The following is a 23,180-nucleotide window of genomic DNA, read 5'->3' as shown; positions in this document are numbered from 1 at the left end:
ATCAGAAAATTGAGTGTAAGAGGAAATGTGGTGGTTCTGTTGTCTCCTGGGTGCTTTAAAAAACAGGACAGACTCAAGAATAAAACTATTTCTTAATGAGGCCTACATGATCTTTCCAGTATTAAGACTGCAGTGAGCTCAGACAGCATCTCCCCAGAGTGCTGACGTGGGGTTTCAGATATGTCTGCAGTCAGCAAAGGCATCACTCTGCTGCTGAGGTCCAGGGCAGAGCCCTCTCCATCACCCAGGGAGCTGAGGGACAGGGTGGCTTCAGCTCAGCCTGACAGCAAACCTGGGAAGGGGACACAGCACACCTGGAAGGTCAGCACATGGTGACATCTTGTTTCCTGACATTTGGATGTGCTGAATTTGACTGGTGATGCCCAAGCTGGGCAAGAATCCTGCTCACTCACCAGCAGTGGAAGAGGAGCTGCCGTGCTAACGGGGCCTGTGATTTCCCATTAATTACAAGGTGCTGTGATTGCACATTTACATTTGCTGCTGATGATGGTGTCTTTCAGAAAAAGGTATAGAGGATTTTACATGACTTTCAGCTGGAACACAGTGTCACCAACACTCCCCCTCCCAGGCTGGTGGAGCAGTTCTGATTGCCTGCAACACTTTATTAATAGACTTGCCAACATCAAGGAAAGGTTGATGAACACTTAGGATACAGGAAAGTGCCAGTGACTGCACCTTGTGCTGCTTCTGCTAATAATGTGTAGAAATGATAAATAATGTATTTATTTTCTGCCTGAGACAAGTTAGTGTCACCAATAGGTGGCCTTTCCTTGCCCTTTCACAACAGATTTCAGCAGCCCTGACCTCTCTGATGCTCACACCAGGGCAGGGACAGGGGACTGTGTGCTTCTTGCTCCATGGTTTGGCAAGAGTCAGTTTCTGGTAGGAGAAAACTGAGGGCTTTCATGCCTCAAACAGAAAGAAGCATGACTTTCTTTACCCAAAGAAACCCTTATTCCAGAGGTTATATCTGACCTTGGGTGCATTGCTCTGGAGAGGGTCATGAGAGCTGGTTTCAACCACATATTTGATTCTATCTCAGCAAGGTCCATCAAGGCTGTCCTCAGCAAGGACATCACAGTGGTTTGAGTGGTGCTTTTTGCACTTACAGTGGATGGGTAATGCAGCTGGTTAAAAACCCTTCTTCATGGGGAGCAAGATGATTTTCCATGAAAGGCTAGACAGGTATTGAGGTGCCCTGGCATGAACAGGGCAAAATTTAGCTCTTTATAAGAAGCAGAACTTGAGTTCCTGGGCTTGGACAGCACCTTCTCCAGGTGCTCTGATCCTGTGGTGCTTGTAGCTCCCAGTAAATATCCAGTAAATCCAGCCACTGCTGGGGAAAATTCAGTGAGATAGGCTTTATCAGCCCCAGACAGAACAATCTGCTTCAGAAATACCTCTCCCCTGATAGGGATCAGGCCTAACTGATACAGGAACTCCCACTGGTATGTATCTGAGCATCTGTGAGCCACAACTTGGAGCCTCCTCTTTGCCTTTATTGAAATGTAAAAGATTTCCGGGGGTTCTGACAACAATCAGACTAATTAGTGGGTGCAGACAGGGGTGTGAGGTTCCTGGATACTCAAGGCTGCTCTGCACTGCTTGGATGCCACAGGCAGGCAGGTCAGTAGCAAGGGCAGCCCAGGTGAGCATGGGAAGGTGGATTTTGGGTAACTTTGGCTACTCTACACTCAACCCTTGGCTGGCTGCTGAGCAAGGCTTTTGTGCTGCAATAACTTCTCCTCGAGGCCTGCTGTGCAGTGACTTTCCATGGATATCACTAGAGAGTTTCCTCCATTCCTCCACAGCTGTACAGAGTGAACTTTTTACTTCATTTTACCCCAGTAATGGCACAAACTGCTGGGAAAGCAGACAAGATGAGCTCCAGGTGTGGCTTTGTGACTGACCAGCTCCTTGGAGAGGAGTCAGCAAACTTCAGTCATATCTATGGAAGCTGCTCTGCCAGATAATTGAGGCCACTGAAGCAGTTTGAGCATCCAGCTCTCAGCACTGCATCATTGGCAGGGTGTGGAAGGCTGAGCTGTGTGTCTGCTCATGGAGTCACTGAGCTCTGTGCAGTTTGATCCAGGCCGTGCTATTCTATATCAGCTCTCCCCACACAGAAAGGAGCACTGGTGCTTCCCAAAGCCTGGCAAAATGAAAAGAAGCAGTGGGTGGTTGTAGCTGCACTGCTGGGGCCATGCACTGCACATGGCTGGGATGTGTGTCTGGGGACACTGATGCTCCTCCCAGAGCATTTTCCCCATCCTCCTCACAGGCTGGCATTGATGGGAATGTGAGTCCTGGATGAACACAGAATCAAGGGAAATGTGGGGGAACAGCTGATGGAGGGATGCAAACAGAGGGGCAAAACCACAAAGGCATTTTACTGGGCCAGATAACTCTTCTTTTTTTGCTTCTTGGGCACACATATTTAAAGTAAACATTTAAGCTCCTCTCTGGATTTGCACTAAGGGAAGGGCCATCCCTTCTTTGTGGCTGAGTGGCCTTTCTTCACAAGCAGGACATGGATTCACATTCAGCTTGCTGGGTTGGGCTCACAGGCCTTTAACTGCCCTTTTCTTAATGAAGCCTTGTTAAAGAAAAAGAATCCTCTGGCAAATGATCCTTTCCAGGTGGATGGAGGCAATGCCATGGCCTCACAAAGCCTGTTCAGATCAAATGGCAGCCTGCTGAGACAATAAGGGGAAAAGAAAGTATTACATCCCTGTGGGGATCTGAAGTAGGCACACGTTCTGAGCAGAGCATTTTATGATCACTCAAGAAGAGTTTTGGGAAGCTTATTTTTTTATATATGGGCAGTTTTGATCTCGACTATACATAGTTTTGGCCCTTGATGCTGCCAATTACCTCTGTATAATAGGGATTTAAAATACTTGTCACACTGTCTTGCTAGCTGAAGGCATCCTTTTTGTACATCCAAGAGTGTGAAAAGTAGCACGAAAAATTCAGCAAATTGGCCTTTATCCTTTAAATCGTCTGCTTCAAAAACCCCACAAGTCTCAGCAGGCTTTATGTACTAAAGACTTTTTTATTTTGCTTTGGTTTTGTGATTCTCTCAAAGCTTAATTTTTGTTTGAAGACAAACTCTTTAGGTGGTGACATAGAAATGTAGGAATATAGTGGATGAGGGAAAAAAGAGGGATTCTGACTTCAGGTGGAGAATATTTTAGTATTAATTAGAATAATATTTGATATTCTGATTTCAGGTGAGTAATTGAAGACATTTGAGGAGGGTTTAGTTTCATGATGTGTGTGTAAAGGCCTGTTGGAAAGCAGAAATATGAAAATCTTGGTATTTGAACTCATGGTGACTATTAATATTCATATTTCTAATGTTAAAAAGGTCTTGTTCTCTTCAGGTAGTGCTTGTAATGAAATATCTCAAAAGACACATGAAGCACAGGAATCACTCATGGGATTGTATAGAAACAGCCTGATAAAGTTTTCACTGAAAAATCTTTACTTTTTCCATTCAAAACTATTATTAGACAGTGGGAAAGGAAACAAACACCTTCCCTCTGAATTGATGAGATTGTGTATTTTAAAAATGGGCTGTGATTTAATCTCACCTTTTATAATAGGATTTTTGGGAAGCAAATTTAGACCTGAGTGTTGTTGAAGTGAGGATAGCTCAGTTTCTCAGGAAAGCTGAGGAGAAGAAGGCACCAGAGACCAGGGCTGCTGGGCCAAGTCCCCTGTTCTCAGTGCTCTTTGCTCCTGGTTACAAGCAGTTTCTCACATGTCTCTACAGGTTGTGCTGGTTTAAATACAACAGGGGAAGTTTGGCAGAGGTCTACAGTTTGTTTTTCACTTTAAAGCAGTCCAGTTAAACCAGTGCCAGTACTTAGGGCAAATGCATTTAAACCAGTTAACTCTCTAATCAGTTTAACTACCACTGATGCTGTACTGAATTACATTAAATCAGCATAAGTGAGAGTTTAACCTGGTTTATCTACGTCTGCTCTGGCCTTTGCACCAGTTTAATTAACTGGATTTGCAATGCCTGTTGGCCACATGAGGTTTGGCCTCACAAACTTTATTCCACAGAGGTTTGCTGAGTTTCCAGCCCTTGCTGCCAGCCTGTCCTTGGCTGTTCCAAGTGCCAGTCTGTGATACCTGCTGGGATCCTTCCCTGCCCACTAGAGCTCAGCAGGATGAGCCTTGAGAAGCAAGACCCAAATGATTTCATATTGGGGGAAAAATGCTCTGGTCCCCAAGAGTAGCTGATGACACACAGCCTGCTGCCAGCTCTTCTGACCCTCTTCTTGGCCTTGCTTTTGTCATTCTCAAGGCAGTAGTTCTTAGAGCTGTTCTAGCCCAGGAGAACCTCAGCTTTCACTCAAAGAAAAGGCCAGCTCCCTGCTTCTCCCCTTGCAAATGCACAGTCACCACTTCCGAGCTGACTGGGTGTTGCTGGCTGGAAGCCCAGCTCAGAGCTGGTCAGAGCCTGCTCTCCAGGTCAGGCACTGAAGGCAGGAGTCCCCAGACTCCATCCTGCAAGTCCTGTCCCTGAATACCTCCCCAAACCATGCAGGACTGACCCATTTGTCCCTGCAGAGGCAGCTGTGACCCCCCCACACCCTCTGTTTGAACCCAGGAACATCTGCCTCGAGCACCAGGCGTGGAAATCATGAAGGCAATTCTTTTGATGAAGAACCAAAGGGAATGACTTAATCCCAGTCTAGGCTCTTTTTTTTTTTTTTTTTTTTTGCCCTAAAGCCAAGTCAGAATGACATTGCTCTTCCAGCTTCTGTTTGTGCCACCACTGCTGTTGCTAACCAGTGTCATGAGTTAGCATCTGGAAAGAGGAACATGTGAAAATCAAAACAAGGATATTGAACAAGAGAGATTGTCCAGTTCCCCCTTGAATTCTTCTGTTACCTATCCAAATATGGCAGAGATGAAGAAAGGGAGGACTAGGAATTAGTGAATGATTCATTTGAGTAACATAATTCATTCGGGAGCCCCAGCTGCAGAATTAATCTCCTTCAGTTCTGCTGATAAAACCACCCTGGGACTGACAGGGTTTCAGACTTTGTTCCAAACTGATGACACATTCTTAGAAACTATATTTTAAAATATGAAGTCTCCTTATTTCTCCTGGTGTATTCATGTAACAAGGGGGCCCATTTTCAATCTGAGAACTCCTAACTTTTTTTCTAAGAGAAGCAAATGCAACTTTTCAGGGGAATTATTAGACCTGGCACCAGCATCTTGTGTGGGGCAGGCTGTGGAGAGCAGGGCTGTCCTGCTGAGACATGGGGTAGCTGACCTGTTGTTTTCCCTCATAAAATGATTTTTTGGATTCCTTCTCAAAACATCTGGTTCTTTCTGGCTGTCTAGCAAAGCCCTGCCTGAAAACTTACAAAGCTTGGAAAAATTACCTTGCTATATGTGGCTGCTGGTTTTCATGTATGTCAGAGATATGTCATGTCCTGCTCTTGTGACAATCAGGCTAAATGATAATTCTTTGCAGAACTCTACCTGGTATATGGACAGCAAAGCAGCAGTTAAATGTCCATGAGTTTCATCCCTCTCAGGCATTTTCCACCATGAATGGAAGCAGGATTTCCTGTCTGTTACACTTCTGAGGTCCCATCTGTAGGGAGCTGAGAGGAGATTGTTTGGTTTCTTTTCCTGAGTGGGGAAAGGAAAACCCTTCATTAGAAAGCAGAAAGGGTGAAAAACTGAACCTTATTGGAGAAAAAACAAACAGCACTCAGGGTAGGCAGAAACTGTGATTAAATAAAAGTGTGTGGGTATCGCTGGGAGGTGGAGGGAGCTGAAGTCCAAACGAGGAAAAATGTGTCTTGCCTGGGCAAAGAGATGGGATGGCATCTGGGGATGGAAAGAGATGGGTGACAGGCTGGGGGTCCCCAGTGTGGCTGGAGAAAAAGGAACTGGAAAAAGAAAAGAGATATTGGAGATGGGATATTTTAACTGGCATATGTGCTTGGTGGAGCAAAGAAATGGGACAGGGATGTTCCTGTGAGACTCACAGAACCCCTCCATGGCTACTGGAAGCTCTCACTTAAATGCCCCCTTTCTTCCATACTCAATACTGAAAGCTTTTACTGAGTCCTCTTCCTTGTAGGGAGGTAAAGAATGATAACTTTTTGTCTTTTAGTCTGCAGGGGTAAATTGCATTCTCTTCATGAATTTCACAGTGTACAATGCAGAGTATGAATGCAAAAGTCTGGGAACTTTCTTCACCATTAAATCACATGTCTGTTTATTTTTTATTTTGAATAGCAGCATTGACTGCTTCCTTTCCTCTTCACATGAATGCACAAATAGTTGGTGCGGGGGAATTCTTGCAAACTGGGAACTCTGCTGAGTTGTGTGTCAATTTTTTGCCTACTTATAGAGATATCAATCTATGTTGTTGCTCCCTGCTGTCAACTAGAGATCCCCAGACTGTGATTGGAGTAACATTGCTGATGGGAGAATCATTTTAAGTGGTACTTTGAAGAAAAATACAAATCATGAGAATTATAAGTGAGGATGTTACAAATTAGGCAATTGCAAAGAGTAATGGGGAGGGGGAAAAGCAGCAGCTCTGCTCAATGTGCTTGCTGCACATGAAATTTTGTACCCCATGGTATCTGAAAAGCATTGCTGAAATCACAGGAAATGTTGGTACCGAATGAGGGAGAGCTGTGTCTCCTGATAAATTTTTCTCAGGAGCTGCACAACCAAAGTCCTTCAGTCTCCTGAACCTTTGTGGTGCTTTCTCAGTCTTGATGGGAATTCACTCTGAAAAGGAGAATTTGCCCAATAAGTTGAACACACTTTAATGGTTTTAGCAAAATCAGACCCATCATTTGAAGAATAACTGAACAATGCTGACCAGTGTCTACATGGCACTGGGGAGCCCAGACACAAGTGCTTGTGGCTTTTGAGGGAGTTGTGTTAGTTTGGGTGAAAAATGAGACAGAAGTGTCACATAAACACTGAGACTGCCTTTATTGCTGGGTTAATTTCCAACTCTGGAAAGGACTTAGCAAGAACTTGCTTTTAACCAATAGAAAACTCCAGCTGAGCATTCCCTGTGAGCCCTAAATCTGAATACATCCCTTATGAAACCTGACTGTACCTCCTAGAGAGTGTTTGGGACTTGCTTCTATGCCATTGTCCTACAGAAATAGCTCCTAGTAAGAGTCTCAGTAGGGTTATGCCCATGATGTGAACGCTAGATTGAAGTTCATGTTCTGCCACTGATTTGATGTTTTGACAAGTGACCCTTCTGTGTTTTGTTTTTCACTGCTAAACTGGATAATTGTTCTTGCTCACCTCCCTAAAGCAGTCTGACATTCATAACTGGAAAGCAATCAATAGAGCTGTACAGAATTCCAGCTATAGAGAGTGTAGAAATCTGAACCCCGCAGCAACACAATAGTCACTTAATCTTAAATTTTACCTGATATATAGTTTGGGGTTAATTTAATTTTCTTTATAGCATTTTAATTGTAATATTGACATAATAAGATTCATTTTTAAGCATTTTTGTTTTGGGGCATGCTTACGGATTAGTATCCTACTTAGGCACAGTGGGAGTATTGTTCTTTCACCCTGAAAGATGAACTCTAAAATGATGATATAAACATGGATGACTTCTATTATGAATAGAACGCTTTGTATGACTCAGCAAAGCAGTGTCAAGGTCCCAGCTAGCCCAGGTGCAATGAGAAATTGCCTTGATCTGAACACCAGATAAAACTTTACATTGCACAGAGGTTGCAAGACAGAAACAAAAGATTCATGGTCTGATGAGAAGTAAACCAGATTCCTTTCTCCCTGGGAGCTGCACACACAGCTCCTGCTGAAGCTGTGCTAACTCAAGTGAGGCAGCATTGCCTGGGATATGTATTTGCATAAGAGATCTTTGCTCTTTAGAACTAGTGCTATAATTACAGCAGAGCTGAAGGCTCATAAGCTGTACATTTCAAACAGCAGAAGAGAATATCTCATTTTTACACCTGGAAAAATAGAAACAAAATCATTGCAAAGAGATGAGTCCTGCTGTTTACTGCCTTCATCAAATCATGGAGTGATTCCTCACTTGTGAAAACACAGCTCCTCAGCAACACCCCCTAACCCACAGAGGCTCAGGCTGTAAATGTAGCTAGCAGTGGGTTTATTCTAAGTTGTTTTTAATTGTTTGTTGGTTGCCTTTTTTTTTTTTTTATCCCCAAAGCACTGTTAGCAAGCCTACTCCTCTGTTGAGCCATCCCAGCCATCTGCCAATGTGGGCTCAAAAGAACCTTCTTCAGGGCATTATCCAATTTGTTGTATCTGATTCATTAAAGTAATTACACTTGCTATTAAGTCATTGCTTGGAGTTTGGCAGCTGCATAATAATCTGAGACTTAAATTTCTGAAGCAACTTCAAATTCTTGGGTTTATTTTATCAAATCCTCTACATTGCCTGAAATGAGCAGGAGTCCTGGCTGCCCAGGTGTGAGCAGTCCCCAGTGCAGCACTGAGCAGCTTTGGCAGTTGTGAGGGAGGAAAAGGATGTGTAGAAAAGACATTTTTCTGGCTTTTCTGGTGTGTTAGTCACAGTTGTTCCAGTGGTGTGATTTTAGCTGTGATATGATGGCACCACAGTTATTAGCCATCAGTTACCCACAGCATCCTCAAGTGTCCCAGGCCTCTGAGTTGTGCTATGACTTCATTAAGTGAGGCCAAAGCTCTGGGAAAATGCCATGGATGAAATTCTCTATGGAATTTCTGTACTGAGGGTGGTCCCTGCCATCCTAATGTCACCGCAGGTAAGGGGACAGGACAGAGCTGGGGAAGGTTTCTTGCCTTCCCTGTTGTAAGTGGAAATTAGAGATGTCCTGAGTCAGTCAGTGCTGGTAGAAGGTCCCTTGTGAGCACAGGGACAGAGCCCCATTCCTGAAATCCATCTTCCTGTAGCACCAAGATGAGATGGAATTGAAACATTTCTGCTGGAAATAACTGATTTGCCAGCATAACTGCTGATTTCCTTAGAAGCCCAGCTGGCTTCAAAGGTTCCATTTTACTGAACCTTTCTTTGCCATGTTGATGAGCTTTGGACTCTTTATGAAGGCAGATAAAGTTCAAAGGAAGCCACTTAGAGCTGTCAATTCTTGTGCTGGGAACTTAACTGGAGAAGTGCAAAGTCCTGGCATGCAAATGCTCATTGCTTTTGTACCTGTCAAAGTAAGTTACAGTAAATGTCCCACGCTCTGTCACCACTTGATGATCTCTGCTGTGGGCATTCAAGCCCGTCACTGGGTTTGACCTCCTGGGTTATAAGTAAACCCCTGGCAGGGCTGATTGCAGTTCTGCAGCAGTGCGGGAATGCTGTTTGCAGCTGGTCCCTTCCAGTACCTGAAGGGAGCCCACAAGAAAACAGAGAGGGACTTTTTACGAGCCTGTAGTGACAGGATGAGGGAGCATGGACTCAAACTGAGAGTGAGCAGGTTTAGATTGTGTATGAGGAGGACACTGTTCCCTCATGGGGAGGCGCTGGCACAGACAGGCTGTGGCTGCCGCATCCCTGGCAGTGCCAAGGCCAGGTTGGCCTTGGAGGGCTCTGGGGCTTGGAGCAGCCTGGGGCAGTGGAAGGTGTCCCTGCCATGGCAGGAGATGTGCTTTTAGGCCCCTCCAGCCCAAACCATGCCGCAGTTTTAGGGACACCCGCAGCGCTTTGCGGAGGGCCCAGGCCCGGCCGCTGCGGGCAGCGTGACGTCACGCGCGGCACCTGTGCCGTCAGAGCCGCGTGACGTCACGGCGCGGGCGGGGCGGCGCGGGGAGGGGGCGGCAGGTGGCGCGCACGGCCGGGCCGGGCTGGCGATGGCAGCGGGCTGGCGATGGGCTGGGAATGGGGCGGGCGGCCCCGCGCTCCGGCTGACAGCGGCGGCCCGGCCCGGCCCTGCCCTCCCGGCGCGGCGCGGCGGGACTTGTAGTGCGCGGCGGGCGGAGGCGGCCGGGCCGGCCCCGGGGCGGACTACAAGTCCCAGGCGGGGCGGGCGGCGCTGTGTGTGAGCCGAGCCAGCGGCGCGGAGCGGGGCGGGCGGCGCGGCGGGGCTCGCTCGGCGCCGCAGCCGTAACCTCCCGTCTCTCCCTCTCGCAGCGGCCGCGGCGACGATGCAGGCGGAGTCGGGGATCGTGCCGGACTTCGAGGTGGGCGAGGAGTTCCACGAGGAGCCCAAGACGTACTACGAGCTGAAGAGCCAGCCCCTCAAGAGCAGGTGGGGCGCGGGTCCCGGGCGGGCGCCGAGCATCCCCCGGCCGGCGCTGCGCAGCGGGGCGGCCGCCGAGCGCTCCGTGCCATAATAGCGGCGTTGTTGGCGGAGGGCGGGCCGGGCCCGCGTTATGTAAAGGGCATTGTTGGCCGTGCGGGCCCGGCTGACAGCCCGGCAGCCCCGCCGGGAGCGGGGGCGAGGCCGGGGCCGCGCCTGCCCCGCTGAGCGCCGCGGCCGAGAGCCCGTCCGAGCGCGGAGCTGCGCACGGTCAGGGAACTGCAAGGTCTCGTAGCGTCTAAGGTTGTTCTGGATTGTTTGGCTTTTAGTTGTTTGTTTGGTTTATTTTTGCGTGTGTTTGTTTTTCTTTTTTGAGCCTCAGCGGGTTTGTTACTTGCTTGGGGACTGAAAAGTTTTGCTAGGTAGGTCACTTTCTTCCTAGAGTGGTTCTTCCCTGAAATAGACTCTGTTTGCTTATCTGGAGCGGCTGCATCGCGTAGATACGCTCTGTAAAGGGAAATGAGGCGGTCTGTGTGTGTTTCCCTCCCTTGAGGGCTGTTAGCGACCCGTTGTCCGTCCTACTGCTGGAAGAAGAAAGTCAGTGCTCTCCCGCGCCTTGAGCATCCTCCTTGTCAGCTGTGGCACGTTTCTCCCTCTGTGTTTTCATTCAAGGAACACTCTATTTCACCTCAACACTCTCCGTAGCAGCACTCTGCTGAGTATAAGGTCATTGCTGCGAGTGTATCGTGTTTGTCATCAGGTCTGTCGCAAGCCTGTCTCTATATTCACATTTTAGTTTTGAACGCTGCTCTTCGTACATCTGTGTGTAGTGGAAAAATAAATAAGAATGTAAGTGTTAAAAAAAGAAGTGCTAGAATGAGTTTGGATTATACAGCCTGTCAGACAAACTTCAAAGTAAATAAATGACTTTTTGATCATTTTCTGAATGTTTCAGAAACACTGAAGGTTTGTAGTAAAAAGTGTTAAAAATTCTGTTGCTGTGACAAGGGCTGACAGATGTGGGGCCACCTCTCGTGGCCTGTTTTCACAGCAGCCCCGTCTCACACTCTACCCCTGGTCTGGCTGAGAAATGGTGCAGGTCGTGCTGGTGATGTGCAGCCTGACAGGCCATCCAACCAAACTGAAGTTGCCAGCACTCCTTTGCTCCCTAAGGTTATGCAGGGAAATTGCCATTACCCAGGTAATTATCTGAGAGCCAGGCTAATGTGCAGAACAGATGGGGTTCAGCAGCACTGATGGGTTCCAGCTGTGATGGAGGCAGCTGAGGGACACACAGAGCTTTGGGTTCAGTGCTTGTGTTGCCAGTGGAGTGCAGCAGTGATGAGTGCTGTGCTGTGGCCCAGTAGCCCTGCTTGTACCAGCTGTGTGTCGTAACTGTTGTGCAGGAGTTGTCCCTTTGTGGCTGTCCTCTCTGCAGTCAGCAGTTTGTCTGTGCTTTCCTGGTGTGAGCATGGAGAGCAGGTCTGCACTGGAGCTTAGGTGACAGGTCTGCATTTGACATTGCACAGATGCTGCAACTGCTTTTGGTTTCTGTGACTTGGTGCTTTGGGACCCAAATGCAGCCTTGCATTGTTCACCTCTCTCAGGGAGGAGTGAATAAACTCTCTAATGAAACACTGGAGTATTTTACTGTCTTCTAAATGTTGTCACTTCAGACTTCCCTGGAGTGAATGTCCCCAGTTCATCCTTACCTGATACTCCTGCAGAGACAGCACTGCCCACCCTTTGGGCTTAAAGGGGTCTGTCATCCTGACACCCTGGTGGTGCCTCAGGCCGGCATCTGCCCTGATGCTGCCCTCCAGGACAGCTTTTGGAGCAGTGACCAGCTTGTCCCAGCCTGCCTTGTGCCCCTCCACATGTAGCCATGTGTGAGAGAAGAGGCAGCCCCGAGGGTGGAATAGCAATCCATGGTTTTTCTGGCAGATAGTGAGCTGTCATGTTAACCTTGGTGTGGAGCCTGCCCAGCTCACGTACCACTCGTACCTCGAGGGAGAGTCTCAGCTGTCTTCCTGGTATTGTGGGAGATGAAGATGCAAGGGAGTCAGGGGCCCTGCCAGGTCCATATAAACCTGTCCCTGGAGCCAGGCTAATAAAACTTAACGATAACAGGAGGCAGAAGTTGCTCCCAAACCTGTTTGTTTCATGATCCTATCTCAGAGGACTTCTGTAGCCCTTCAGCTTTGCTCAGGCCTGGAACCAGTCTGACTGATGATTATCGAGGGTATCAGCATCACCCTGCTGCTTTCTCCTGTGGATGTAAATCAGGGGTAATTGCATAGCAGTGCGTGGAGCAGCAGCAGGTCAGCGTGGTGTAGTTGTGGGACTGTGGCCATGGGAATTGCTTTCTTACCCTCTCCACAGCCTGGCTCTGGAAGGGTGCCTGGGGAGCAGGCAAACCGGAGCTGATGTGAGGAGCTGAGTCTAAACAGCAATCTGCTCTTTTCCCTGGTGAGAACTGCTGATTTCCTAGCAACATTCAGGGCTTTCTCTGATCTTTTTAACCATAAGAGTTGAGAAGCATCTTGGCTTACTCATAGCAGCTGAAATTGTGAGTACACAGAAAATTTCATCCTGCTCAGAAATAGGTAAGAATGTCAGTGCTCTGAACCAAGAAGAAGCAGTTTTGTTGACCATTTTAGCTCAGCCCTGCTGATACTGCCATCCTTCTCTCAGTGAAAGTCTCCTATTTGCTTCCTCCCAGATTGCTTGTTTTCCAATATGTGACATCCAGTTAAAGATTTCTCCTCTCCAGTGTGCTCTCACAGTTACTCCATCCCTGTTTCATAATTCAAGTCTGCAATCCAAAGCCGCAAGGGGTCCAATAATAAAAGCTTTTTGCAGTAAATACTGTACTAACTTAGGCCAAGCCACAATTGAGTGCTAGAGGCCAAGTTAAAATGTAAGCCCAGCAAAAGCTTTAATCACAGGGGGTGGAGAGGATACATGGGGCTGAGATAGATCAGTCAAACCCGCACTTCCCAAACCCTCCCGACTCATGAGGAGTTGGATCCTTGGGCAAAGTAATACCTACATTCATGGGACCTCTGGAATTTGCCATGGTCAAATGTCTTTGAAAACTGAGATGATGTTTCAGTTGCTTTGGTTTCTCCAGAGTCACTTTTCTCTGTGGGAGGAAAATGGGCTTTCAGGCTACCCCAGCAAGACAATGAGATCTATTTTTTCCCCCCTCATAGTCATATTTTATTCCTCTCCTGCCATATTCACAAATTATAATAGCTTTAATCTACAAGTACATACACTTAAATATGTATGTGTTTATGTAATGAACAAGCAAATAAGATTTGTTTCCTGGTACAAGCAGTGTACAGTGAAATCGATGGAGTTCTATTACTGAAAGTAAACACAGGTCCTGACATGTCTGCATGCAGTCAGCAGGGCACTGGAGGATTGAGTTACATCTTCAATGTGGACACTTTAAATCATTTGGCAATGTTTTGGATGTCAAGCTGGTGTCTGGAGGTAAAGGCTCTACAGCCTGCCATTGCACAGGGCACTCTAAAGCAACCCAGATGTGGCAAATGCAGCAAAATTTTCTATCTTAAGTTGATTTTCTCCATATTTTTTTGTTGTCTGCAATGTGTTTCCATTTGGATGGTCTGTGAGACATGGCAAGCGCCAGCAAATTATTGTCAGCTGTTGTAATTTACTGCCATGCTCTTAATAAAACCTGCAGATAAATTACTGCTTTGTGCCCTTTTCTGTTGGCTGTGTTTTCAGACTGGTTAAAAAGCACCTGAATGATGCAGTTACTGAAGTATTTTTAGTGGAAGAAAATATTAGGAAATGCATTTAATTTGCATGATAGTTTCTTAGGAGGCTTATTTTTGTTTTATGAGCAATAACATTGGGATGTAGAGTTTGTCATTATTAAAGAAGTGATGTCTTTATAAAATTCTCTTCATTCCTGCTGTCCAAAAACCTTTTCCTTTGTGCAAACCTTCAATATTTTACTCATATCAGCTGGTGCCTCATCCCTCTCCAGTCAGGATCCTCTGTAAAGCATTCCTTTTTTGTTTTTTCCTATCTGCTCAATGTTGAAGTTTTCATTTAGTTAAAGCTTCCCTTTTAATACACAATGATTGTGGAGGAAATATTAATTTCACCATATAGACACACGTTTTTTAAATGCGTGCTTACTCTGGAGCCAAAGAGGACTCTTCTGAAGTGGCCTAGTGCCTTAGCCTGCAGATGATCAAATTTAATTTTGTAAATGAACTTTGCAGCGTGATTGAATTTGAACTTGATTACATTAGGCTTAACATTGAGTTTGTGCCTTATTGGAGGTAGTCTTTTCATATTACTGCTATTTATGGATCTTGTTCAAGTGTTTTATATTCTGGTTGGGTTCTGCAATGCAGTTTGTTCAAGCTACTGCTTATATCTGTTCCAGTTGTGCAAGAAGTGGAAAATATCCTTTATTTAGAACAGGTCACATGTTCTTGCATCCAGGAACCGTGTCTCAGTGTGATTAAAAAAAAAAATCAAAATGTATCTTGGAGGAACAGATTTAAAAAGTTCCTGAAATATTTTTCCGTCTGTTACAGAGGAACATTACATATTTTAAAGTAAAAGGTAATAATAGCTGAGCTGGAAGTGCTACGTAGGCCAGCACTGCCTGAAATCAGTGGTAAAAGTCTGAAGCGACGTCAGTGGGAGTAGAGCTAAGCCAGAAGTATGTCTCTGAAATCTCTCCGGTAACATTTTTGCGACTGAGTCAATAATTCCATGTTTATTCTGCACCTCAAATTCGCTGCTCTGGGAAGGAAACCCTCACCACAGCTTTTTGTACTTTTTTTATTTTTGAAAACAGTCTTAAAAGGAAAGGCTGCTGTTGGAGTGTCTGTGGTATAAACATGTGGAGACAATAAGTGGTATTTCCGTATATTTCCTTACACAGGGAGCCGGTGCTGCTCCCTGTCTGTAACACAGTATTTGCCACGGTGAGAGATCCTGGGTGACCTTTTCTCTCCTGCAAAACTCTCACTCTGTTATTTGCAGTAGGCCTTTGCTATTTAGCAAGGAAACAGAAATAGCCCATGAAATTCAGTTCAGCATTTGCTTTGATACGAACTATTGAGCGTCACCTTTTTGCTTCCCTGGCCTGCTTTCCTCGGGAGGGTTTTGTGTGGCTGCCAAGCTGATCAGAGAGGGCACAGATATTTTGAGGCTGAGCTGGCTGCACTGACTGTGCATCTTTTAGCAAGCACATGTGTTTGCTTTTTATTTATCGAACTGCTGGCTGCATTAGTTGTGTACAAGTACATATGCATTCTGCTTGAAATAAACCCATACTTTTCTGGTGAGCTGGAAACTTCCCTAGCTGGCTGCTGTTGGTTTGCAGATTCCAGGTGATAATTTGAATCAATATTGTCTCTTAAGAGGCTGAAAATAAGCCTGTGCAGCCCCTGCTGATGGAGAGCTGGGCTGCCCCTGGTACTGCTCATTTCCCCACGTAGAGTGGAGGTCATTTCTGCTGGTATAGAATTTGTGAGGCTGCTGTGAATCTGTCCACTGTCATTAACAAGTAATTGCAGAGCCTCTTGTGCACTGTGTATGTTTTTATTTGGCACTTAGGGCAATGTATCAGAGTCCTTCCCAGCACGGTGGTAGGCAGCATGACTAATTCCTCCTGTACAGCCTGGTCAGGATCTAGAAGAAAACTGGAAGTGAGAGCAGAAGAGATTTGCAGATGCACTGTTTTGCAAGCAAATTCAGCCTCTTAAACTTGTTCTCTGATTAAAAGTTGATTGGGAGAGAATCAGTAGAGCTGCTTAAAAATGAGGGTACAGGAGAAACCTGTTCTGACTTAACGATGCTGTCCTGTTTCTGTGTTGGCTTTTAAAAGCAATGTGCTTTAAGACTTAGAAAAAGAAACAGAAGGAGTAATTTTCTGTTTACTTTTCTGCTAAAAAAAAATTGAAATTGTGTGTTGGCTGTTAATTGTCTTCTGTGAACAATCTGCTGTTTCAGTGTTGGGAACAAAATGAGAGTCCAACTTCCATTAAGCTGGTCAGGCTCTTGGCCATTATTGTGTGTCTCGTTCTATTTTGGATTCAAAAAGTTTTTGAAACACACAGGCTGTAACATTTTTTGCTTGGAAAAATTAACTGTCTTTTAATATTATTTTTTGCTGGAACAAAGACAACATGATTAAGCAGCCTGGCATGGCAGATTTTGCTGGACAGTTAACTGTTGCATTACTATCATATTATACAAGAGCTGTGATGATTTATTTTTTATAATCTCTAGTTAAACAGTTACAGCACAACTAATGGCTTGCGTGTAGTTTTACACTTCATTTCATACTGGTGGAAAAAAAAACAACAAAGGAAAATGAATTTTATTGCATATTCACAATATAATTATGCCACTGCTTTATTTACACAAACATGATGCTGCTTTGAGTGTCAAGATTGAAATATTCAGGTTTACTGGAGCCAAAGTCTTGGAAGAGGTCATCCTGTTCTCCAGTCCATCTAAGGCAGGAGTTAAGTGCAGTTTTCAGTGTTAGGCACCCCAAGGCTCTGCTTGCTGTGGGTGGGCACAGACAGTTTTGGGTGCCTTTTGAAAGGCTCTGTCTCAGTGTCTTTGCCCAGAAATTCAGCTTGTGACTTGCATAGGTTTTAGTCACTGCTGCCTGTGGGCTTCACCTGAGAACAGGTGTTTCAGAGAGGCCACAGTAGTGTCCAGGTGAAACAGGATAGTGTGGGTATCACTGGTACAAGCACAAAAAAGGTGACAATTACTAAGGAGGGCTTGCAGTACCACTCTCAGCTAGTACCTCAACACTGACAGTGCCCTTGGATGGAGCTCACTTTTTCTGGTAACATCCCTGCTGCAAGGCCTGCTCTAGTGTTTGTGTTAGCAGCTTTCTGCCAAGCATGCAAGCCAGGGGCTGGTGGTTTTTAGCTTTTTTCCTTCAGTGGTAAGTGATTATGTAGAAATAGTCTCTGTAGACTCCCCCCACCCTGCCCTGCTGCTCGCAGCTGCTGCATGGACTGGACTGGCAGGTTGAAGGGCAAAATTGTGTTGCTGTGATATATAATTACTTCTTGCAGCATGAGCCAACAGAGCAGCTTGCTGTGATGATTGTTACGTGTACTGCTATGTAAAACAGAATGCAAGTGTAATGTGGGGTTCGGGCTAGTATTTTAATGTTGTAATTAGCAGCCTCTAACTGTAAACAAGTTTTTTTTTTTTAAATCAGTTCCCATGAAGATTATTCCTTTACAATGCAGGCAGACATACATTTGCAGATGTGGGGTTTATGGATTCTGTGTTCCGTGCAGAAATGAGCATCAAGAACAAACAAGTGCCTTTGTTTTAGACCCTTTTTCTCTTACTCTAGAGCACCTCAGGTGCAGTGTCAGGTGGCTGGAGCCCAGTCCTGCAGTTGGTATTTCATAGGGATATTACAACTCAGGGAAACAGTTGCTTTGGGGACGATGCTGCAGCTGCCACCTCTGGGAAGACTTGGATTCATCCTCCTTAACTGTTCCCCGAAAAACACTGATCTAAATTCCCAGGTACGTTGCACCTTCCTTTGTGCTGCTCTTCTGGCACAAAATGGGCATAAACCCACCTGAACCTGCTGTTTGGGCTGGTGTGGCCAGGGGGAGCATTTTGGGGGTCTGGTCTTCTCAGACCACCCTGTGAGGCTGCTTCTGAGGAGAGCACTGAAGTTTTGTAGAGTTGGAAGGATGTCTGTGTCTGTTTAAACCTACAAAAGCAATCTCTGTGTGCAAGGATTACGTGCCTGGTTTGGCCTACTGTTACATTAAAGAATTTATTTGGGGTGAATTCTGAGAAAATCCGGGTGAATATTGGTATTTTGAGTTCCTGGAAAGATGTTGATAATCTCTGAGATATTTAGGTGGTGGATTCTTGCCAGTTTTAATGTGTTTAAAGCAGAATGATGATAACATAGTATATTGTTAAAGCTTGCCTGTAACCCAAATGCTGAGATGCTGTCTCCTTTCTTTGCAAATATGTGACAGCACAAACTGCTGGAGGAATGGGAGAAACAAGTGGGGCAGGGGAATTGGGGTCCGAAGGTGAGAGAAAAGTAACAAGAAATGGGAACAACCAGAATGTCCCAAGTGAGGGATGCTTTGTAGGATGGAGATTGGAGCAATCTTTGTTACTAATCTTACTGCCAGCTGTCCTGTTGTAACATATAAACACATAAAACAGGAACTGCTTCTCCCTGGAAGAGAAGCAGCCAGCTAGGAAACTTGGGCTGGAGGTACTGTTTCAGGGTGAGAAGGTGGGAGCAGACTTAGGAAGCTGTCAGATGGTGAGAAATTGGGAATATGGGCAAGGGGAACATGTGGTTCTGGGGCTTCAAACTGGGAGGTCGGAATAATGCCATGGAAGTGGAAAAGGATCTGAGTGGGAGAGCCTAGCTGAGCATGTTTTGTGCACATGTACTATTTCCTTTCAGGATTCTTTGGGTTTTTCTCTAAATAAAGGAGAAAGCTTGTATAAAGTATGACTTTGGAAATGCTTTTTCTGGATGTGTTGCTGCATGGTAATATGCATCTGTAAAGCCAAATTAGGAATACAAACCCTTTCTGTAATGTTTGTGAACTTCAGTCCGGATGAAACTTGCAACCTGAGAGAGTGAAATAGAATGGAATTGACATGTGTACACATGCAGGAGGGAATGATCTTAGAGAAAAGCAAAGGAAAACAAAATTAGGGGCTGTTCATTGGAAGCTGGAAGGAGTTCAGGGGCCTGTGGGTCTCTTGCAGTGTGTCCCTTGGATGCCATTAATTACTGTGTTTGGGTTTCTGCTCAGTCTAGCAAGCTTTATTTTATTTGTAGCAAATATTTACAACTCTACCCAAGCTCACCGAGCTAAATGCACATTCCAGCTGTCAGTCTGTCTAGTGAAGCCACAGGCACGGTTCACAAGAGTTGCTGGGATCATTTATTTATTTATTGCTGTTGTATCATGAAGGTTGCTATCAGATAAATAATTATTCCACCCTTGGAGAAGGTACGTTGTAAATCTGCTACACTGCTCCTTTGTTTGTTAGGCTTGTGCATAATGAGTTTGGAATTTAAGATGAGTAGTGTGCAGTGCAAAGTGCTCATTTTGTGACCTCATCTCGGCCGGGATGCTGGCCTGCCCCTGCACCTGTCACATCCTGTGGGACACTCGGGGCTGTGCTCATTAGGGGAGCTCTGGCTTAGCCTTGCGTCATCTCATTTCTGTGCCTTCTGCTGCCTAGTGGAATTTACAAAAACCCCACAAGGTGGGTGTCTGGGTTCCTCAAAGAGCTCAGGGTGGCTTCCAAGTGAGCTGGTGAGCGCTGGCCTGGAGCTGGGCAGTGCTGAGGTGGCCAGGGCAGGCTGTGAGAGGCTGTGTTGGATCCAGGGGAGCTGTTGCTAAACCCTCCTCACAGTGACGTGCCCAGGGCAGGTGTGCTCTGACAGAAATGAGGAAGAGCAGGTAGTGTGACATCCCCCTGCCCCAGCTTTGTCCACTCAGCACATAGAAGTTTTGAGTTCCAGTCCTGACCGTGACTCAAGACACAGGATTTTAAGTGCCCACTGTCTTCGGGAGTGCTCAAACATAAACCATGGGCTGAGGTGTCTTTATTTTGCAGAAGCTACTACTACTTTTGCATTGTGTAATGTTGTTTGAGCCTGGTAGGGGCAGGAGGAACTTGGTGTAACACAAGGGAGAGAATATTTGCATTGGATGTTCTGACTTTGCTCCAGAAAATAGTTACTGGTGCAAAGTGGAACAGCTCTACCAGGAAGCAAAATGTGCTCAGAAATGGTTTTCAGCTCCATCTTAAAGGTAATTGTCCAAATTTCTGTACTTGAGGTCACAGCATGACATATGGGGACCTGCTCAAAGTAAGAGCAGTGATATTATGAGACAGAGAGAGTTGGATGAAGGGAAGGAGTCCTGAAGTGTTGCAGGAAGGTAAGGAAGTTGAGGGTGGTGTGGGCTCTGGTGCCCAAAAGGCCTCTCAGAGTGCTGTGTTGGTGAAGCAGCTTCAGGCAAAGGTGGATATTAAGAGTGACGACAAACATGCGTTAGTTCTTAGGAGTGCTTAATTTTTTAGGAATGTGAAGTCATTTGTGGTACAGCAAAAGGAGCTTGAATCTGTGTAGAAACAAGTTACAAAGGAGTAAGGTGAGTAAGGCAGGAGCTGAAGTAAGATTATGTCTGTATCACAAACTTGTTTTTTAATTTAGCTGGTTGCACAATTTACAATTTCAATCTAATTGCAAAACTACTGTGCAAGTGATAATTTGGTTCCCAGCTAATGCAACTTTTGATACTGTAAAAAGCTGTAGGGGCTGTCAGCCCTGAAGATGCTGTGGGCCATCCAGCAAAGGCTTTGTGTTTTTCAAGTGTGTCCAGTAATGTAGAAAAGTGTGAAATGGGTCTGCCTGTTACGAAGCTCTCAAAGGTGCTGCAGCTGCCCCTACAAGAAAACCAGGGTTGGCTGGAAGGGGCCTGGACATTTTCAGAGGTGGGGAGGGAGGTCTTCCTTGCAGCTTTTTGGTATTTCACAAGGAATTGGCTGCCCTACCTTTACAGCAGCCTCCTGCTTTCTGGGAGAGATCCCTCGGAGCAGGCAGTAATTGCTGTCTTTCCTGAGCAGTCCTCCTTTGTGGAGGAGTCATAATTATCCCTCACTCAGCCTTTCTAATGAAGGTGCTTGTAAGAGTTGTGCTGGGGTGCAAAGATGTCCATAAGGCAAAGTTTCCCTGTCTGTGCCTGCAGTGGTCTTGCCCCAGTCTGGGGTGTGTTCTTGGTTCTCAGGTGGGATCTTCAGGTGCTTGCTCTTTGAAACTGGGGACCATTTGTCTTTTTGCCTTGCAGCACCATCTGAGACTATAAACAGGCCTGCAAAGAAACAGGTCCAGTGATCTTGTGTTCCTGAATGCTGCTCTGCTGTGCTGAGAGGCACGCTGGGCACCAGCTCTGTGAAAGGAAGCTGCTGAGAGCAAGAAAAGGTGGCCCTTGCAGTGAGCTTCAACCAGGGGCACCTTATGGTGGCTTTATCAGCTGCTGATCCCACCATTTCCGTGCTCAGAGCTTTTCCTGGCAGCCTGGAGAGCTGTTTTAGGAAGGCACAGAGGGCAGCTGGCAGGGTCCTGCTCTCCCCAAGGAGTGTGAGCATCGCTGCGCTGCAGGGCTGGGGGTGAGCCCAGCCAGCAGCACTGCATGAGAAAACATGCTAATGATCTGAAGAAAAAATACTTGAGGGATTTCTTCCTGTGTGAGAAACTCAGTTTAAGTACTGAGTGTGCTCACTGGCCTGTTTTCTCCTCTCGGTTTTGGGGTGTGCTCAGCAGGATGGTGCTGCTTTGTGTGATAACCAGTCCCATTCCCTGCTGCGGGATAGATCCTGCCCCGTTGCTATGAAACATTTTAGTTAGATGCCATGTAAAAGGGATGAATATCCATCTCTGACTGCAGAGAGATTTTTTTTCGTGGCTCATCTCTTGCTGATCAGTTTTTTGATTCTGCTGGTGATGGATTTGAATGATTTCAGGTGTTATGTAATTTTATAGATGCTTGTTTCCCTATCTGTAATTGAATTCCTTTGCATTGAGATTTATTAAATAGCACAGCACAGAAAATTGCAGTATCTCTCCTCATCCCTTCTCAGTGGGTTTATTTTCTGTGGCAAGGACTTTCACAGCTCTTGAAATTCTAAATCCGTAATCACTATTTAATCTAAGACAGTTTTCCCTGTATTTAAGAGCTGCAGAATCAGGCTGTGCTTTGGAGAAAATAGCAAATTTGCTAAATTTGGCTGCTTGCAGAGTCATTCAAAGTACATAGGTTGTTCAGCAGGTGCTCTTTGGCTTCTTGTGCTGTAGGAATGCTGGGTTTTGGAGGTTAAGTGGGTGGGAATGCAGTTCCTCATTTCTGCATGTAGCACAGGAAAAATGAAGTGGTTGAACTGCGTGCAGTTTATTTGGTGGTGCTTACAGCTGCAGAGTACCCCTGGCAGCAGAAAGCTGGGCCCTTTAGAACTGCAAGATTGTATTGATTGTGCTGCATTTCTGCTGGAACAAAAATATAATGGGCTCAGCATTTGCACTTTCCACTTGTGCATTGTTTTCTCTTTATTTTGTGTATTTAGAAAACGCTATGCTTTGCAGACTGCTGGTTTAGTATTTTCTGTGGAATGAAAACCATCTGGATAATTTAACTGAATTTTATCGAAATTTTTGGGAACAGGCTCTTTTCTGTTTCCTGGCATCTTGTTAGAAAAAGATGAGAATTTGAGCTAAACTTCAGGGAGGTGTCTGACGTGCTGGAATTTTAGCAACAATTTGGGCTTGTTTGAGATTTTAGAAGCAATTGAAATAGTAAAATGATGTATAGTGTCTCCCAAAAGCATTCTTCCTGAGCAAATGCCTGCATAGACTGTCCTCCCCCCTAAATTTACTTTAAATCCTTGGCATAGTGCGAGCTGCAAGCTAAGAAAGCATCCAGTGCTCAGGATGAGGCTTCTTTGAAAGAGATCAGACTTAAATGCCAGCTGAAGTTAAGCATATGTTTAAAGATCTGCCTCAACCAGACCTTTGTTCAACACAACACTTCTGTGTAGTCTTTATTTCAGAATCCTAAATAATTCAGTCGGTTTTGTACTGGTAGGTTTCATCTTGTTGCAGCCCCAGGCCTGTAACAAACACAGGAGGGATCCACCAAGCCTGAAGCAAGCATGTGAGCTGTGCTGCTCAGAACTATTTGTGCTTCAGTTTCAGCTCATGGTTTGAGCTCAAATCCATGTTGTTGGATTGGGAGAAGAGTGTTCAGCATATGGCAAGATCCTAAATCTGATGTACTTTCCAGCCTGACACTGTGATTGTAATATGTTCCACTTTCACCG

General features: G+C 45.6%; 1 protein-coding gene across 2 annotated transcripts in view; it reads left to right on the top strand.

Moving 5' to 3' along the window:
* MITF (melanocyte inducing transcription factor) overlaps positions 1-23,180 on the top strand; it is a 118,805-nt gene that overhangs the window by 8,943 nt on the left and 86,682 nt on the right. The window contains exon 3 of one of the 2 annotated variants that reach the window (XM_059479839.1): positions 10,154-10,271. In XM_059479839.1, coding sequence (XP_059335822.1) covers positions 10,168-10,271 — 104 coding nt within the window. In that variant the 5' untranslated portion in view covers positions 10,154-10,167. Of the gene's footprint in view, positions 1-9,994; positions 10,272-23,180 lie in introns of those variants that run through there. The other variant, XM_059479838.1, reaches the window with a different exon arrangement.

The sequence above is a fragment of the Ammospiza nelsoni genome, chromosome 11, assembly GCF_027579445.1.
Source record: "Ammospiza nelsoni isolate bAmmNel1 chromosome 11, bAmmNel1.pri, whole genome shotgun sequence".
NCBI classification, from domain to species: Eukaryota; Metazoa; Chordata; class Aves; order Passeriformes; family Passerellidae; genus Ammospiza; species Ammospiza nelsoni.
The sequence above is the reverse complement of the archived record's forward strand: the minus strand, read 5'-3'. Positions and strand labels throughout refer to the sequence as shown.